This window comes from Primulina tabacum, chromosome 3 (genome assembly GCF_025594145.1).
Source record: "Primulina tabacum isolate GXHZ01 chromosome 3, ASM2559414v2, whole genome shotgun sequence".
Classification (NCBI taxonomy): domain Eukaryota; kingdom Viridiplantae; phylum Streptophyta; class Magnoliopsida; order Lamiales; family Gesneriaceae; genus Primulina; species Primulina tabacum.
Window position 1 is genome coordinate 5057933 of NC_134552.1, and position 20147 is coordinate 5078079.

The 20147-nt window shown below is 32.9% G+C and overlaps 3 protein-coding genes across 3 annotated transcripts; all 3 read right to left on the reverse strand.

The window, feature by feature from the left end:
* Window positions 1-102: 102 nt before the first annotated feature.
* LOC142539521 (pentatricopeptide repeat-containing protein At4g35850, mitochondrial) lies at window positions 103-5375 on the reverse strand. Its single transcript, XM_075645049.1, has 13 exons — window positions 5176-5375; window positions 4905-5040; window positions 4649-4811; window positions 4389-4454; window positions 4179-4276; window positions 3710-3827; window positions 3380-3589; window positions 2410-2486; window positions 1749-1842; window positions 1322-1387; window positions 1169-1246; window positions 979-1080; window positions 103-446 (listed from the first exon to the last, which is right to left on the reverse strand). The coding sequence occupies exons 1-13, from the start codon at window positions 5198-5200 to the stop codon at window positions 351-353; spliced, it is 1329 nt and encodes a 442-aa protein (XP_075501164.1). The 5' UTR covers window positions 5201-5375; the 3' UTR covers window positions 103-350.
* Window positions 5376-6905: 1530 nt separating this feature from the next.
* LOC142538316 (uncharacterized) lies at window positions 6906-7235 on the reverse strand. The gene has a single exon (XM_075643662.1). The coding sequence runs from the start codon at window positions 7233-7235 to the stop codon at window positions 6906-6908; it is 330 nt and encodes a 109-aa protein (XP_075499777.1).
* Window positions 7236-12835: 5600 nt separating this feature from the next.
* Window positions 12836-17122, reverse strand: LOC142539524 (E3 ubiquitin-protein ligase RGLG2-like). Its single transcript, XM_075645054.1, has 11 exons — window positions 15592-17122; window positions 15097-15181; window positions 14873-15013; window positions 14652-14765; window positions 14471-14568; window positions 14272-14351; window positions 14095-14200; window positions 13893-14020; window positions 13585-13771; window positions 13391-13447; window positions 12836-13111 (listed from the first exon to the last, which is right to left on the reverse strand). The coding sequence occupies exons 1-11, from the start codon at window positions 15868-15870 to the stop codon at window positions 13031-13033; spliced, it is 1356 nt and encodes a 451-aa protein (XP_075501169.1). The 5' UTR covers window positions 15871-17122; the 3' UTR covers window positions 12836-13030.
* Window positions 17123-20147: the final 3025 nt, after the last annotated feature.

Here is a 20147-nt window from a genome sequence, read left to right on the forward strand (position 1 = left end):
AAAACATATTCCTATCGTTATTTTAATATAAAAAATATATATATACTATTGTAATATAAATCAAAATTATTTACAAAATACCATTTATCATGCTATTTAAAATTAAGCATCTAATTACTTTTGTAATGTCATATTTATTTCAAAACAAGACTCGTCCTTCTTCCATGCTCTGACATGCATATTTGAGGGGTTTACCTTGTAGATGATGTTCTATTCCGAAAAGAAAAGGAATTTTATACTATTTTTCCCCATTAACAGAGGCAGCCGAAGGGGAAATATAGGCAACAAGAGTGAACATTTTCTTTCCCTAAAAACTACAAATGCAAGAAATTAAAATAAGTATCACCCATCTATCGTCCTGCGCCACCTCCAGTTCTAAATCGTAAACTGTCCAGCGTTTTGGAAACATTGAGCAGTCGTGGATCATCCTCGGGTATCTGTCGTTCCTGAAATTCGAAAAATATTAAAGGGATAAGACATATATAATTCAGTAGCTGTAAGAAAGGGTTAGTTCGATCCTAGCCTTACAGTAATATATCAAGGATTGATACAACGACTATAAATCATTTTTTTTTCATTTGATGCAATATATTGTCCGTGCAAATATACTTAAAACCTTTTCACCACAACCACAAATGGATAGGTTCGAACAAATCATAAGAAAGATGTGAAGATCATAAGATTTTGTGGCGTTGAATAATCCCTTTAAATGACCGTGAAGCACGAAACCTTTACGTAAAGTACAAGCATTTTAAGCCACGCGTGCCGTATTCTTGTTTTATATATGTTTTAAAATATCTAGGAAATAAATGACAAAACCCAAGGTCTTATTTAAAAACATAGGGTTTTTAAAACTATCGATTTTACAGAAAGCGTTTCGTGCTCTTGTGACTTTTTTAGGAGTAGCAATGCAATCAGGTATTCACTAAAAGGTTTAGTAGAAAATGTGATATCAATAATGAAAAATTGAGAACTCACTTTCAAACCAAAGTAATAAGCTTCAACAGCGGGAAGTGAGAGGTTGATTTTGAGCGCTTGAGCCATATCCCATAGTAAGTTTGCAGTCGTATACCCACCGGTCTGCAGACATGTACAAACACGGTTAAAGGGCCTTAACGGTAGGGATTGAAGATTACATGCCAAACCAACACAAACCACTATGTGATACCTTTTCACCGGCAGCAAGGAGGAGGAGATCATTTGCCATTTTAGTATTCAAGAAGTAATTCCTAGAGTTCATGGCAACCTGAAACACCAAATAGCAGTTTCATAAATAGTTACCAAGTGATTGATCGAATGCACTATGCAAACTGTTGTATACCAATGTGTCTTGCGCAATCTGCATGCCCCTTGGAGTATAACCGACCATTGCCCCTTCTGCGAGTGTCTACCACCAGTAACAACAATTGATCAAATTCAATGGGACTAATTAAAAGATGGAAGTCATAATAACATCACCATGGTAGAGTGAAGTATAACAGGTTTGATAAACTACTCGAAATCAAATGGTTACATGCGGCTAAACAAACCTAAGTTTCCAAAACAACAAGATAACACAAGGCTCTGCAAAGTTGTTGATTTTATAGCAGCACGACTCAGACTTCTGAGAGCCATCAACAATAATCAAATGCAAAACATGGTGATTTTTGCAATCATTTATGATTGTTTCTGTTCTTAAAGTTGGGTGAGCTAATTGATACACGTCAACTAAGTCAGCAAGAGGTGCTTCTACTTGTCTCTGAACCTACCACGTAAAGTTCAATAATGGGTGGTTTTTTCGCGTTCTTGTAGTCTTCAAATACTTTCACACCCCGGTCTATGTGGCCAGCATGAAGATAGCACCTACATGAGAAAGTTCAAATCAAAATTATCAAAATCAGTGCGCTAATAAGTCAAGGCAGCAGTTGCCCCCATCCCTAGAATAGAAAAATAATAATGCTTTCACTTTTTTCTATCGAGATTTGGCAGTAAGAATCCACTAAAGTTCCCTCACTTAAACGGCCAAGTTAATATGAATATTAACCCAAAAAGTTTAATGGTAACTCTCCTGACGCTGATATTTTTGAAAATTAACATTTCAGATCCGAAAGTCCATTTGAATTGTTATTAAGATAACTTTAGAAAGGACATTTACATAATATTAACACAAATGGCCAACTCGGTAAGCGAATGGTGCATAACTACCAAAGAATAATGGAACAGGTACTACTTGCAGTTTTACCAGGAGGGTGGTATAAATTGCTATATCTACTATTATACTTGGCCAAGAGTTGAGTGGAAAGTAAAGGCCCACAAATACTTGATGTCCTTCACAAAGAAAAAGCCGGAACATCTGTGTCAAGGCATTAACATATATCGAAATTGTGAGGCTAGGTATCACAAGAAATGACCAGCCAAACAGCAAATTACCTCATAACTTGCAGCAAAATGAATACATCTGGGGTTTTTCCATCTTTTTCAAGCATCGCCAAGAGTCTATCTGTGGCCTGACAAGATACAAATTAGTAAAACTAAATTGTAAGTGAAGATTTTGTGCTGCTCTGTATCACTAACCAGTTGCATGTTTCAGACCAGAGGCATAAATAAGTGAGGACAAAAGCATTGATTATGTATTCATAAGCTTCAAAGGATAAGGAATTGCTTAAGATAGATGAAGGAAATAGTTTAGATGAATTACATTTTACCCTGTATTGCTTCGATGGAGCGCACAATATCATGTGTTGACAGTGCAACAGTTAATGCACTCATGAACAGCGTGAAATATGTCATACTTTCAGACTTCAGTTCCTTGCTATAAATCATTAATATTTCCTTTTCCGAGTCTCAACCAAAAATAAATACTAAAATAAGAAACATGGACATATAACTTTCTCAGCAGATTGAAATGATTGCTTTGTGACAAAAAAGATCTTAAACTAAGATGGTGCAGTCAAAATCAAGCGCAACAAAAATGACCATGTAAAGGGGTGGATGAAAATTGCAAACAAGAGAGTGCAAGTAGAAGCATCCACAAACACAAAGCACCAAGTAGTGCTCCATTGCAAATTGGCCTCAACAATCTTTACTCAACTATCAGATATTAGGGGAATGGGGAAAATACATGAAAATATATAAATTGGATACATAAGACAACAATGGGCGAGTAAAATTTAGGTCAAACACATGGGAAACCCATCAGATGCAATCTAGGCACAAATGCTGCTGTAGTTTCTCTTTCCTCTAAATCTAGAAGACCACAAAAACTACAATAAAAAAGCAATGCACAGATGTTTATAAATACAGTGCGAAGAAAGAAGAAATTACTGAATAGAAGAACACATAAATGTGACAAACTACAGTGCATGATGCTAACTGAATCATTTAGTCATTCACATAGTACCTCAATATCCATAAGATCAGCACAAGCATGGAATGCAACATGGTATACAGTCAACTCCCTGAAAATGAATCCACCACGGCGATGAACATATTCAGATGTAGGGAGACCGTACAATTCTTCTTCAGATATACCCATCATTACATTTTGGGCACTTAGTTTTGTTTGATCAACTGAGGACCATCCTTTGGACTGCTCAACAAGCTCGATAATCTTTTCCAGAAATAAAAGGATATGAGTATTACCAAAAAGATCTTATTTGTGAAATCGAAAGTAGTTAAGAATAGCAAGAATTAAATTCAATGAAGTTAAACAAATGTACTTGATAATTACTTTGGAGCCTGTATCATCAGTCAAAGGTTTCTTGTTCTTGTATGCATTTATTATTCCAGCATAGCAAAATTGGTTCAAGCCGAGACCAGAAGCTGTCATGTCTCTAACAATTGCATATCTGCAACACAGAAAAGGTGATACTGAAACAATTAGCGTGTGCATTTAAGATATGGAGAATCATAGGTTTGACTGATCAACATTTGTGGGTCGACATAAAAAGAAAGGAGTAAAATATCAATCATGATGAGAAGTTAACATACTCAAAATAATGAAAGAAAAGACACGGTTAGAATTTGTTAGGATATGATAGGGCACATAAAAAATAAAATAGATGGGTGTTGCGTCAATCGTAATACATATGCTTTGCTGCAATGAAACCCAGAATGGCAAACTATAAAAACATTAATCAACCACAAATACAAAGTTCAGGCATTAACACAGACGTAAAGAGATTGAAAAATTAACTTACACTTTATCTAATTGACCACCAGCCGCACAAGCATGAAGCAAACATATGTAAGTTTGCCCGGTAGGTTTTAATTCAGATCTCTTCATTTCATCTAGGAGCTTCAGACGGATATAAAAGATGTCGAAAAAATAACACAATTAATTTTCAAACACTATAACTGAACTATTAGCAAAAGGGAACAAAAGATAGCAAGCCAAAGATGAACAATACCCGAATAGCCTGATCCGGATTCTTGCACTTTCCGCACGTCGAGATCAAGTAGTTGTACAAAAAAACCTGGGTAGAAAACGAACATATCTTACTGTTTCATTTAAGTAATTGAGAATAACTGTCTGGGTGATAGGGGCCAATCGACGGACTATCAAAATCACACGCCAAATTGGTGTTGTTTGTCACAATTCATGACCAAGTCTATACAGATGCACTGCATTATCAACAAAACATCAAAAACATATCAAGAAAATACATACATCTGGAACCAAACCCATGGACTTCATTTCATCACGGAAAAAGAATGCATCTTGCAAGCGAGCCCCTTTCATAGTCCCGACTATAAGTGAGTGAAATGTATCCCTCTCTGGCTTCACCCCATCAAGCATCATGTCATCGTACACATCCCTCAACAAATAATGCCTATTTTTTTCAATTCACAATACATCAGGTCATCTCATCAAAAACAAAAACCAGCATAATTATGTTAGCAAAAACAGCAAAGAAGCACTACACCTTCGCTGAGAAACGAGAGAGCCAATGACTGTGTTATATTCCGCCTCATTGGCAGCATAATTTCTTTTTAAATACTCTTCCGAAGGAGCACAGAAATTTCTACGGCCTATGGCTCGAATTACTGCTCGACGATTTCCTGTATAGATGAAATATGCATCGCAACACACCGAGAAACAAAAACACAAAACTCAAGCACTAAATTGCAAATAAACACGTAAACGAGCTAAACTACTAAATATTTTGCATAACAGAAGGTATGTTCGCAGAGTACCTGAGAGCATCCGCAGAATCTGCATTATAAACGCAGCACTCGTAAATTGACGTAATTCTGTGGTCTGGTTTTTTCAAGCGAACCTCGAGTAAAGGGGGAATTCACAAAAACCCTAGAGATTGTGGAGAAGACGTACACGTGGCCACGTCACAGGGGTAATGTTTGGAAACTAGGTGCACTTCATGGCAAATATTTGATTAATTGATTTGACAATTTGTATTAAAGCTACCATTTCTTGTTTCTATTTTTTGGTTTGGTTTTTGTAATACAAGTTATGGCAAAAACTTATGTGAGACGGTCTCACGGATCGTATTTTGTGAGACTGATCTATTATTTGGGTCATCCCATGAAAAAGTATTACTTTTTATATTAAGATTATTATTTTTTATTGTGAATATCGGTAGGGTTGATTCGTATCACATATAAATATTCGTGAAACCGTCTCACAAGAGACATACTCAAATTATATTCACATTTTCTGAATTCAAAATATCATTATTTCATAACATCACGTCAACACTTTGACAAATATTGATAAAAAAAAATAAGACATAATTTAATTTACAAGACCAAAACACTAAATTTTTCTTAATTTTTTTTTAGGAAGAAGCAAGCGTATAGCGATAGGCCACTACAGTTACTTTTAATGGATAAAGATCATACAAATCATTTTGTAAGTAAGTAAAAATAAGTAATTCAATGGAAATATACAAGAAGAAGACTTGTTAAAGAAATGTTTTGTCCATCATCCTTGCGCTCAATTTAGCCATTGTTTTCTAAAAATAATTTTATATATAGTGAAAAATATTTCACAAATGGTATAACCCAAGTGTCACATCCAACATAGAGAAAATAATATTAAATATAGATATTCGATTATATATTTAAGACCGATGAAAAAAGAAAATGTGTTTGGGGCGGAAGTAATCTGAGACATTATTAATAGCTAGCTTCACACATCTTCCATTCATAAATGGTCATTCTCTTACTCGATCTGCCGTCGTTAATTGTTCACTTTCTTCACTGTCACTATGAATTTTTTTAATGGCGTCCAATTATGAAATTGAATGGTTAAAAAAATTGAAGTACCCCATCCATCTTTCCATTATTATGCAATAGTACTCCAACTACTGGCGTATTTTGATCCGTTACACGAATTAACATTTTTTCGATCATCAATTTGCTGCAGATTACATTCATCATCAAGCTTTTCATTCAACACACCATTTCAATTCTTAACTCATATAAGGTTGAGTTTGGATAGAATGGATTTGATTTCGAATTCACGTCATAAATCCATTGTATCCATTTGGTTCTAATCGAAGGATTTGAAATATCTTATGTTATTCGTCAACTTAGTCATTTCAAATTCATTTGTGAAATCCTCCCCAAATTCAAATCCGTCGATTCAAATCCAACTTAAAGCTATACATACACTTGCAGGATCACAAATTAAACTTATATTTATTTTTTTTGATTACGTCGTAGAAAATGCCAAATTAAAATATATGAGGTAATAGAGTAATGAGAGGAAGAATAATAGAAACAGATTAAAACATCAAATTGATACATATTTCCATTTCATGGCTCGGGGAGCAATAATCGTATTATTAAAATTTTGAAACATCGAGATCTAAGCAGGGAAGAGAATACCTAGTGGACGAAAACCCATCAACTCTTTGATCCTTGCGATGAACAAAAAGGTTTATTACGATAATCAGCAGAAAACTTCAACGGGGTTGGATCGGAGTGACCTGCATGAACAGATAGTTCCCAGCAAAGATGTCGCCAAAATGGGCTCGACTGTCCTTCAATCTCCTGTACATCTTCAGCCATGCAGCCATGAGAACCCTAGCTTTCCTGCTCAAGAACCTCCTCGAGCTCGGTATCTTCACTTTCAATCTCCTCCTGACGTGCACCTTTCTGAAGAACCTGTGGTGGGACGAGCCCCTCAAGTACCTCCCGATCACCTTCTCCCCCAGGCCGAAATCGTCGTCTTGTTTCAGCCTCTCGTAAGAGAGTTTAACAGAACCAGTACTACTGCTACTCGAGGAAGCCATTTTTGGGGGTGAAAAGAGAACTCGAAAGTGAGTTTTTAAGTCCATAAAAATTTAATGGCACATTCTTGCAATTTGTCTGCGAGTAAGGGAAGTGGTTATTAGGTTGTTGATTGCATTCATCGCTTGAAGAGGTCGCTATGCGGATCATCTGTGTGGAATAAAAATGTTCAAAAAAATCGGTGAGACGGTTTTGCGGGTCAATTTTATAATACAGATTTCTTGTGTGGATCATTTATAAAAAGATGTTATTGTTTATGTTAAAAATATTACTTATTATTGTATATGTGGATAGGATTGACCGGTCTACGGATCATATCGTCTCTCAAAAACCACTAATAAATAATATACATCAATGAATTCGTTAACATTTTGTGGACTAAACAGGAGAGATTTTAATATTATACATTATCTTGAACATATTATTTTTTATTTTACGAAATCAAACATATCTCTATATATGTACTTATTATATGATGTGTGATTTCATGACTGAATTTACAAAAAAAACCGACTTTCGGCTACTTTTTATTTAATAAAAAATATCGTAAAATATATATTTTATTAAATTTATAGCTTACTTAAAATATGGGCTTTTTTAAAAAATATTATAAATTAAAAAAATAATTATAAAAATGTTGCAAGATGAAAAGTTTTACAAAACTAGTACAATCCGCAGTGCACTGCACCGGATTCAGACATTTTTTTAAAAAAAATTAAAAAAAAAAAGGAAAGGGAGTGGGTCACGGATTCAAAAAATCCGTGACAATATGTTGTAAAGTATGTTTATTGTATGCGGTATCTAAACCAGTGATGGGAATGCCATCAATATTCAACCCCCAAATAAGGGCAACGTCCTGCAGGGTGATTGTTGCCTCGCCCACGGTAAGATGAAATGTGTGTGTCTCACGACGCCATCTCTCAACAATGACCGTAAGCAAATGATTATCATAATATTTAATAGGACCACACTGAACGATACCATAGAAGCCCATGCGTGCAAGACATAGGCGGACACGAAGGTGAATCTGTAACGACCCATTACAGGCCCAGTGGACCGCCCATATGGCCCACTGCCTGTAACGACCCATTACAGGCCCAGTGGACCGCCCATACGGCCCAATCTCCAAAGACATTTGTCAGACCGGCGTGGCGGAATTATTGCATCCATGTTTTCAGCGTTGATATTAGTTGATATGTGTCTACCCCGCAAATACAACATATTCTCCGTATTTTCAGCCGTCTTGCAAACAAAAATTCAGTAGTTAACAAATATTATATTTTAATTTATATAAACAAAATTTATAGTAAACAAAATTTATTTGCAACTTTCGGCTCGAAAAATGAATACGTATATGTTGATGACAAATTAGTAATAAAACTAATTACTGTATATTAAATAATTTCTTATAAAAACCAATAATACTTCATAGAACGTAACAAATAATACATTAGTAATAGTTATTTGTTATAAAAAGTATAACATGTAATTACAATGAATACATTACTAATAGTTATTATAATAAATACATTAGTATGTATATATTTATTGTAATTAAATTAAGTATAGTTATTATTATACAGTTAATATTATAATTATTTCAATAATACAATTATTATTATAAATATTATGTTTCATTATTATTTAAGTATAGTTATTATTATACAATTAATATTATAATTATTTCAAAAATACAATTATTATTATAAATATTACGTATCATTATTATACAATTAGACAATTAATATTATAATTATTAATAAATACATTAGTAATAGTTATTATAATAAATACATTAGTACGTATACATTTATTGTAATTAAATTAAATATAGTTAATATTATAATTATTCCAATAATACAATTATTATTATAAATATTATGTTTCATTATTATATTAAGTATAGTTATTATTATAAATTTAATATTATAATTATTTCAATAATACAATTATTACTATAAATATTACGTATCTTTATTAAACAATTTGACAATTAATATTATAACTATTAATAAATACATTAGTAATAGTTATTATAATAAATACATTAGTACATATACATTGTAATTAAATTAAGTACAGTTATTATTATACAATTAATATTATAATTATTCCAATAATACAATTATTATTATAAATATTATGTTTCGTTATTATACAATTAGACAATTAATATTATAATTATTAATAAATACATTAGTAATAATTATTATAATAAATACATTAGTACGTATACATTTATTGTAATTAAATTAAGTATAGTTATTATTATAATTATTACGTTTCATTATTATACAATTATACAATTAATATTATAATTATTCCAATATTACAATTATATAGTTATTATTATACAATTAATATTATAATTATTTCAATAATACAATTTTTATTACAACTAAGTAAAATAATACAATTAATATTCTAATATTTGTAATTAAATTAAATATATTTATTATTATTACTTAAAACTACTATGATGCGTTCTAAATTCTAAGCTCGGTAATTCAACAATTCTAAATTATAGTATTATAAGTCCAATAATACAATTAATATTATAACTATTGTTATTACTTAAAACAACTATAATTAACGAACAAAAATAAATTTAATAAACAAAAATAATATCGTTACCTTTTAATATTCTGAAAAAATGCCGAAGATTTGCGCTAATGAATAAATGAAAACTTCGGAATACCGGTACTGGAAAGAGACGTGCTCGGTGTTCGAAAGAGGTTCTCGGTGATCGAAAGCAAATTGAGGAAAATGAAGAAGGAGAGCTAACGGTGAATGAACGAAGGAGGTGAGCTAATTTAAAAGAGGGAGCTCACGGATTCATTGAATTCGTGACATAGTCACGGATTCTAAGAATCCGTGAGTGGTAAAAAAAATATTTAAAAATAAAAATTAGTTCAATCCGGAAATCATATTTGTAATATTTTTACAACATCCCACAGTTTGTTATTTTTTAATATATATTTTTTTAAAATAATATTATTTTTAAAAAAAAACCCTTAAAATTATCATATCTCACTCTCTTTCTCGAAATTCAAAAATTCACTGTCTATACAAATTATGACAAATGATTATAAATATTTTTCCTACAATTTTTTGTAGTTTTATATAACAATTAAATCGTGACACTGACATATATTCATATTTAGCTATTTATGTCTGAAATTTTTATATGTGATTGAGAAAAAAATACATCATAAATATTTCTTAAAATATCACTTTCTCAGGCTAATCTTATTAAAAATATAGCAAAATAAAAGCTCCATCTCATAATTAAAACGACAAAAAATATTTAAATATAATTTGTTACAATATTGGGTAAAACGTATCTAGCATCATTTGCGTATTATGTTTTATTTTTTAGTTTGCTGATTATTTTAGTCCTCATAATGATTCAAATTAAGATGCCTTCTTAACTTGCTAAAATTGAATTTTCTTTCCTTGAGTCGGTGATGTAAGATTTGACAGAATAAGTGAAAATTTGATCAATAGTTAGGAATTTGAAACCATATTTTATCGGACGAGCTTTTCGTGCACTATTAACTCAATGTAATTTATCTAACTAGCGTGATTTGCTTGATATTGAGTTAGTGTGCGAGTTTACTCAGTGCGTGCTAAAATATAGTGACGGTGGGTTTCATCGTCATAAAAAAAAATTTTGAATGTTTATTTTTTTTCCTGTTAATTAGTTTTTGTGAGAAATAAAAGTTTGAAAGATTAATAAGATGACTACATTATGATGAATGCTAGTGTTTATTAACTTAAACTATAAAACAATCGTTTAATATCTAAAAATAAGATAAGCTTAATGTAATGTCCGAGATTTAATTGATGTAATCAGACGTTGATTAATTGACAGAATTGAGGTTATAGGAACTCAAATGAATAAGCAGGGCATCGTTACATATAAGCCAAGATGTTGGACCGAACATCTCGCGCCCGAGCGGTAGAAAAGAACCGCCCGAACGCCAATGCACCATGAGTTTGGACAGAATGTTTGGCGCCCGAGCGGTAGAATATTACCGCCCGAGCGCCAGGAAATGTTCAGCCGAGTATCTCGACAGAAACTTTCGCGCCCGAGCGATAAAGATTAACCGTCCGAGCGCCGAGCAAGCGCCCGGACGGGAATTATAACCGCCCGAGCGCCAACCAGAATTGAGGAAAAGCTAACACGTTGCTTGGACATGTAGAAAAGGATTCAGTAGAAAAGGATGAGAGAAATCGAGAAGCCTCCAGAAATTCTTACGCCTTTATATTTCGATCCGTCCGTCTGATTTTGAATCCGACTTCGGTACTGTGTTCCTATCGACGCAAGCTTCAACTGGACGTAAGTTTTGCTACGTTTAAATATGATTTGAAATTATGGTATTGTCAGAATCTGATAGGATTCATATATGATGTTCTTGACATGTTAGACATCAGTATAATCGAAACCGGACTGAAGAATAGATACCATATGGAATTGTTATGATTTTCAGAGTTGAGTTGATTGAGATTTGATAAGAATTGAATTAAGTTCGGGTCCCCACATTTAATATAATCCCTAAATATGCTACGAATGTATAAAATTTATTTAAAATAATCGAAATAACTTCAATGTTAATCCTCAATTCCTCATAGCCAAATTTAGCCTCCAATCTATTTTTTTATGGATTTTTTTATCCTTTTTTATTAATCTCACCTTTTTAAAAAAAAAATTGTTTTTTTTTTGGGTTTCTTGATTTGTTTTTATTCTCTTTTGGTTTTTTATTTTTTTGTTCAACTCCTTGTATCCAAAAGCTTTAAAAAAATTATTTTAAAAATAGTATTAGAGTTTATAATAAGTTTATTGTAACCTCTAAAAATTAAAAACTTAAAACAATTTATAATAAATAAGTCAATGGCTCTTAGTTAAGTGTGAACTTTATTATTTAAAAGAAAAACAAAAAAGTATATCTTTGATTTTAATTTGCTAATAAAGTTTCTTGAGTTATTATGTGAGTAAAAAGAGTGAAAAACTAATAAAAATATGGCAAAAACTTGTGTGAGACGATCTCACATGTCGTATTTTATGTTAAGAATCTTTATTTGGGTCATTCATAAAAAAGTATTACTTTTTATGCTAAGAGTATTACTTTTTATTGTGAATATCGGTAGGGTTGACCCGTCTCACATATTAGGATCCGTGAAACGGTCTCACATGAAACCCACTCTAAAAATATATACACATTTTGCGAATGAAATCAGAATCATATCTCAAAAACCTAAATTGAAACATTTCATCAGTTTCGGCTCCAAAACCATAACCATGGACTTACGGTTCGATTTCGATTGCTAAAAATATGAAACCAGAACAGTGTGGAATCATGATCAGAATCGTAAATTAATTTTAAATTTAAAATATATTATAATATAAATAAGCAGATTAAATTATTCAATTAAACTATTTGATCAATATAAATTAAATTTAACTTTTTATTTTTATTTATTTTATAAAGCTAAATATTAGCAATATTTATAGTATAATTATAACGGTATCATGGATCTATATACGTGAAACGGGTTGATCCAATTTTTTTTGAGAATAAAAATAATATTTTTAACAGTACAAAATATTTCGAAACAAAAAAAAAAAGGAAAAAGAAACTTTCATAGGGGAAATAATAATAAGTAATAAATGCCGATCACATACTGTACATGAAAAGGCCAAAACTTAACTTCATCTTCCAGATGGTAATACAACCAATGCAAGAATAATTTGATGCTGGAGTTGAAAGACGGGATCAAGAAGCAGAGACCCTCCTCAGTAGAGCTTTATTCTCGTCTGGATTGAACTTCGACAAATAGGGCACAGCTGAAGGTCCGTTCCACACTCGCAACACGTCTGAAAAAAAAAAACAAAACAAATGATCTCAAGTTAACTAAAATATTTTCGTGCCGACTTGTAAGGCTGCTCGTTTTCTCCAACATTATGTATTGGTCCTAAATTTATGATGTATGTACATTATCTTATCAATTATTGGGCTCAAGGTAATTAAAATTATAATAATAACGGAATACATTTTTTTTTGCTTAAACTTCGACAAGTTTATAATGTTTGCGAGATCCAGTAGTTTGACACATTTTGGGTCTTTTAGATTCTAGCATACAAGTATAGAAGTACCTGATGTCCACAACCAAAAGCCATATCTTTTGAGTTACTTAGGCAAATAGGACAAATCTGTTCAGCAAAGAAACAAGAATCGGTTAAGTTTTTTTATATTGGACATAGGAGGAGAACACTTGCAAATGATCTAGCAAGTGCTCATTAACAGAATCTAAGGAGGCGTATGCGCGTTACTATGTACTCAGCTATACCTGGGTTTCGTATGTGGAGCTTGACGTGGAAGGAGCTTCACTGCCAGAAACATGATTCTGGTTGTAATAGGAACTTGAGCTTTGTTGAAAACTGGTGGCACGAGAGGGTTTTGAATTGCTACCAAAGGCTGAACCGTAAACAGGAGGTGGAAGAGCAATTCTATGAGGCATATTTCCTTTCCGTGTACTACAACACCCGGAAAATGTAAGATCAGCAGCAAATTCACCTTTGCGTTTTTGCGGATGCATCACACACACACACCCACACACACACATGATCTGAAAGAAGCAAGTAAAGTAATCATTACCCCAACAAGTTGAGCTCCATAGTCGCTTTATACTGAGATGGAATTTCCATCAATGATGCAAGAGCAAATTCCGTCTCTTTTCGAGATTGGTGCACGTTTTTTGACATAATTTCCGTAAAATTGACAAACTGGATAACAAAAGTAATACGTGAGTGAAAAGAACTAATAGTGTGCAAATTCAGATTAGAAGTAAGACACAAACCTGGAAATTATCAAAATCCCGAGCAGGGATGTTGTCGTCGAATTCCTTCATCATGTCCCAAGGTCCGTCTCCAACTCCAACCAAAATGATAGACAAAGGCAATTTGCTGCAAACATTAAAAATGTCACCAAAAAAAACAAGATCGACAAAATTTGGGAAATGTTTCTAGCAAGTTACCTCGCTTGAGCAATTGCCTGAACAGTTCTCTGCTCCTGAGGACTTAATTGACCACCTACTGTATCCACACTTCTAGTAACCTACCACAAAGAACAATATTAAAAAACGTGACATACGCGACTGAATCTCTAGATAAAGATTTCAGAGGCATTATCGGTTGTATACGAAAACACTGCTGGCTTTATTGATGGAATTATACCTGTCCATCGGCAATAATCAGTAAAACATGATATTGGCCTCCACTTTGCTCTACAATAGTCATCGCCATTTCAATAATGGGTGTGAATGATGTTGGACCTGCAGCAAAGTGACAGAGTCTAAGCCAAAGCATTCAATTCGTCAACAGATGCTAATCTCGACAAAAAATATATGAGTGTTACCTGCGAGTTTCGAGTTAGGAATAATCTCTCTATACCGGCTTAAAACTTCCTCAAATCCACTGCAAGGTCTCTCTTCCGGGTAGAAACTGAATACATCTTGATCATGAGTTGATGCTGCCAAGATTAATCAGAAGAAATGAATTAGATTTTTTTTCAAATAATTCATGGAGACACGAACACTTGTCGTATAAGGGGAAAGAAGAAAGTTTATGATGGCATACCATCTCCAAATCCGAAACAGGGAATCAAGTTATCATCGTCAAAAGCAGCCAAGGTTCTTCCGATGATGGATATTGCTTGTTCATAAGGATTCGAATCACTTCCAATATGATGCAAGCTTCGACCATGATACGACCTCTTACCTAAACATTCGACCAAGCTCAGCACATTTTTTCACAAAGTTTAGTGACCAAGCGATTAAATGGCATAGAAGAAAGAACTGAACCTGTCCACTCGTTGCTCTTAGTAAAATCGATTCCAACAATTAGGTTGGAAGACTCGAGGCCTGCATGTGCAAGAGCTCCAGTCACCTGAAAGAAATAAACTTCACATCAGAAAAATTTAATGAAAAATTAAGCATTCAAGTGGCTCAAAAGAAAATTGAAATCTTAACACCAAATCAAATAAAAATAATAGATAATTTGGATGAATATGGCATATATCCATACAAAATATATTTATTTGATAAACCACTGGAGATAAGCTGCAGAGTTTGGCCATACCCCTTAATCTTTTAGAGGAAAATATGGTTACTGGGTCTTAGAAAAGAAAAGTAGAGCCTTTTTCTAAAAAACCTCCCTCAATCTTTGTCCTCTCATTCACATATTACAATCCACCACCTGATCTTGCTCTTTATATATTTTAATCTTCTAAGCATTCAGGTTTGTATCAGATAAAACTTATGAATGTTTTTTATACAAATATTTATCCATGCGCGTACCTCCTCTAACGAATTATAGTTATCGGCGATCCTTGAATACCTCCTCTCGAACTTCTTCTGTGGTGCATGCAATTGAGATGGATTGCCCGGACCTTGAGCCGGGGCATAGTGATGATTCGGTGTCACATGCCCTTCTGGATAAGGATGCTGTGCAGGGTAATTACGAGCATATTGTGAATGCGACGCTTGTGGATGCTCATGCTGCCATGAAGTTGAGGCACTAGACGAAGATTGCCTCCAACTTCCCATATTCCTAGGACTTGAGCTTTTATTTCCCATTACAAAAATCTCAAATCTTTTAAAACCAAAGGACCCGGACTCTTGCGATGCGGCAAATCAAAGAAACTGTCCGATATCAATTATACGAGGGGCCGACAGGGAAAAAGGATCAAAAACCACCAGTTTTTCCTATGTTATGGTCAAAGAAATAATGCCCGCTAAAATCACAAAAACAAATGTTGAAGTGCAACAAAATTCTACGACCTCTGTGTATATTTATATAACAAGAAAATCCAATGTCGTCTAGATTGTGATAAAGACGGTTCGTATGAATTTTAAAATTTCAGAACTTATGGATAAAAGATGGATAAGAACAAGATATATATCAAACCACCGACCGCGTAAACTTAAATATTTAATACGTGCGTAAACACACGGGTATAACAGAGAAACTGCGTCGGGGAAGAAACGTAATTGAATGAACACTTTGGAGTTCAAGAAAAGCCCCGTCAAAATTATGATCTTATAATTGCTATAAGTTAACAAATCACAGAATTGACATCCCGGAAAAGTTGGGATGAATTTCTTAAATCACAGAATTGACATCCCGGAAAAGTTGGGATGAATTTCTTAACAAAAGCACGCCTTTTTATAGATTCCCTGAAGCATTTCTTTCCCAATATTTGAAGGACATTAATGGAGGATCCCATCCTTTGGAGGAAGACTGTAAAATGGGGGAAAAGGCTGAAATTCGAAGAACCTTCAGCATTATGGATGTTTATTACGTGATTGATTGAACACTTTAATAAAGCCATAAATTGGTACACCAAATGTGGTGTGGAAATTTCACCCGCCTCAAGCAAGTCAAGGGGCACCAATGATTTTAGGGCTTCCGAATTCCTCGGTAGTAGGTGAACGGCTACAATTATGAAATTTCCGCGATTTTGCAATAGAACCCTAATCAAATCCTAACCAAACCAGTTGACTCTCGATTGTCTTCGGTACATAACTTCTGCTATTCAGGCATGGAAGCTCGAAAACCCATTGTTCTGCATCAGGGAATTCCGCCGTCTAATCATCGTCGGAGCTGCTAGAAAAAGGGGTTGCAGAATCGAACGTGAATTTGTTGAATCTCACAGCATGCCATTGCAAATATACGGTGATTTTATACTACTGGGATTCAGGGAATGAGTCGCAAGGATGATTCTTCATATCGTCTCTATGAATGATGATTGTCAAGCGGGTTCTGAAAATTTCGAAGATTGGGAGATTGAGATCCTCCCCAAAATGTGATTTCATTAACAAAAACAAACCAAATCTTGCTACAGTTCATTGACAGATGGATGCGTGAATTTAATTGATAAAATAATAATTTATTTTTAAAAAAACATTTATTATATTACATCAATATATACATCATATTTTTGAATTAATAATATAAATAAAATTTCATTGTACAGATATATTTATAAAGATAAATAAATTAAAACTCGTCATTTTTATTAATGAATAATATTATTGTATTGATTAATCAGATACAATTTATTGTATTGACAAAACATCAATATAATTAATTAAATTTCATGAAAAATAAACGAAGATATAATAATATCTTACTAAAGTTTCTTGTTATGTTTGTGATTTTAAATAATTATTAATTTATGATATTGAATATATCATAGATTAATATGTGAATTTTCCGAAAAATTATCATCTTATTAATTTATCAAAATTATTAATTTAGTACATTAACCCAATTCTGACCAAGGGTATATATATAAATTATTGGATGAGTATATTACACGTGGCTTGTCTGATACAGTTCAATTGACTAACATAATTTACAGTTTATTACATTAATCAACGGTGTATCCAATACAAACAAAAAAATAATAGTTGTGTATTCTATCGTCATCGGGGAAAAAAAAGACAGATAACACAATAAAAAAAGTACCCTACCGAAATGTTCGGTATTGATATCGGTATGAAATATTTTTTTTTCGGTTTTTCGGTATATACCGAAATACCGAAAATAATTTTTTATTATTATTATTTTTTAAATTTAAGTTCGGTATACCGAAAAAATGTCGGATTTTCGGTATACCGACATTTTTTCGGTATACCGACAAAATTTTCGGTGTCGGTACGGTACCAGGTATGAATTTTTTCTATACCGAAATTTATCGGTATGAAAAAATTTCATACAGATATTTTCAGTACGATATACGGTACCGTAGTTCGATACGGTATACCGTACCGTACCCACCCCTGCTTCGGACATACAAGATCCAATTTTCCATCTTCTTTCCACAACGTATTGGCAGAATTTATTAATCACGAAAAGCCATGACGACGGTCTGTTATCCTTCCTTCGCCCATATCTTACAAAAGCAACCAGAGTCGTGCTTATGTATTAATGTTTAGTGAAAATATATTCGACTTTTGTCCGACGAAAATTTAAAAGACTTTTGCTTCCAAAAATTATAATTAAAAGACTTTTTGTTGACAAATTTATTGGGACGGTCAAAGTGAACGTACGGTTGAGTTTAAAATATCATAAATTATTGTCCAGTTGATTTAATAATCCATATTTTATGGAATTATCATTATCGACGCACTAAATCGAAACAGCATAGGTCAGAAAGTCCAGCTCCCGGCACATGAATAGGCTTGCCATGCTAGGGTGTGCACAAATCATAATTCGTTGCAGCCATTCGAGTCAACACGAAACATTACAGAAATTTTTTATTAACAATAAATAAACTTTGAAAATGTAAATTGCTATGCACTTTACTTGCAAGAGAATAAGAAGTGTTTGTTTGGGAGGAAGAGTGTTCTTACTTCTCATTTTTGTCTGCTGGGAAAATGATTTTGTGTTTAGAAATAAATTCCAGTAGAAAAATGTATCTGTTCAGAAATGAAAACATAGTAAAAAATGATCCTATTCGTAAATGGAAACATGTTCGTGCTCAGTGATCTTGTGATAATACAGGACTAAAAGATGCACGAGAGTTTAATTTTTTTTTTTTATGAATTCAGATATGTATATTTATATTTGAAAAGCTCCAACAGTCAGACGATTCTTTTCAATAACAATCTATACTTGTTATCGACCTAATGATCTTGTCGCCGTCAATATTGTACTTTGTAATAAATATCATTAAATGTCTCTACGCTTTTACAGCTTTAGCTCGAATAGCTTATGAAAAGTTATTTGACTTAGATCACTTTGAAAAACATCTTGTCACATCGAGAATTGGTAGAACATTGTTCTTCCATGCTATAGCTGGTATTTTCAAAAGCGGTTTGGAAGTAGAGTTTCCATTTTAGTTTGCCCATATTTGACCGGCAGTTACATGATAACGGTCTTTATTTAATACGAGTCCAATCAGAAATTAGATGATCTGCAGCTTGAAAAGAATTAAGATTCTTTTTATGATGATCTTATTTACAGTCCATTTCCATGTTGTCAGTTCTGTCCCCAACAGTTGTAGTATTACATGTTAAGATATGTCGTCACCTTTTTACGATCCACCTAGCCAACCAAATCAGGCAACGCAACATCAGCAGCTTGACGCATGAGAACGTAACAATATGTCACTCATCCAAATAATACTCTTATCACTTATGCAAGCTTAACCCAACATTTCCCCAAGAAGTATCTAAATATGCTTATTGAGATATTTGAACTAATGACCTCGTTCTGATATAAATTGTTATGATCAAGTGCTTACCACTAGACCAAAAGCTATATTGTTGGGCCTATGAATTTGAGGAGGTGCGTGTTTATCTGCTGACGTTGTTCTCTTAGAAACTAGTCTTATCATTTGTATACCGTCGATCATGTCCCCAACAGAGACAATATTACTTATTAAGATATAGTATTACTCTTTTACGGCCATCTAGCCAATCAGTTAACTGGCGCAACGTTAGCAGCTTGACGCACGAAAACTTCACGGGATGTCACTCATCTCATTAATACTCCAACTCATGCACGCTTAATCTATCATTAATTATTATTCATACAATAATAGTAGGAATAATTATTATTATTGTTAATATAATTATAGTTATAATTTTTATAATAATAAATAATAATGTTGTTATTTATATCATTATAAAAAAATGGTTGGGGTTATCCAATTATTTTTAAAAGGTAAAAACTTGTATAAGATGGTTTCATGGGTCATATTTTATGAGACATATCTCTTATTTGGGTCATTCATCAAAAAATATTATTTTTTATGCCAAGAGCATTACTTTTTATTGTGAATATCGATAGGGTTGACATGTCTCACAAATAATTTAACAAGAAACTTATTCTTTTTAAAATATCT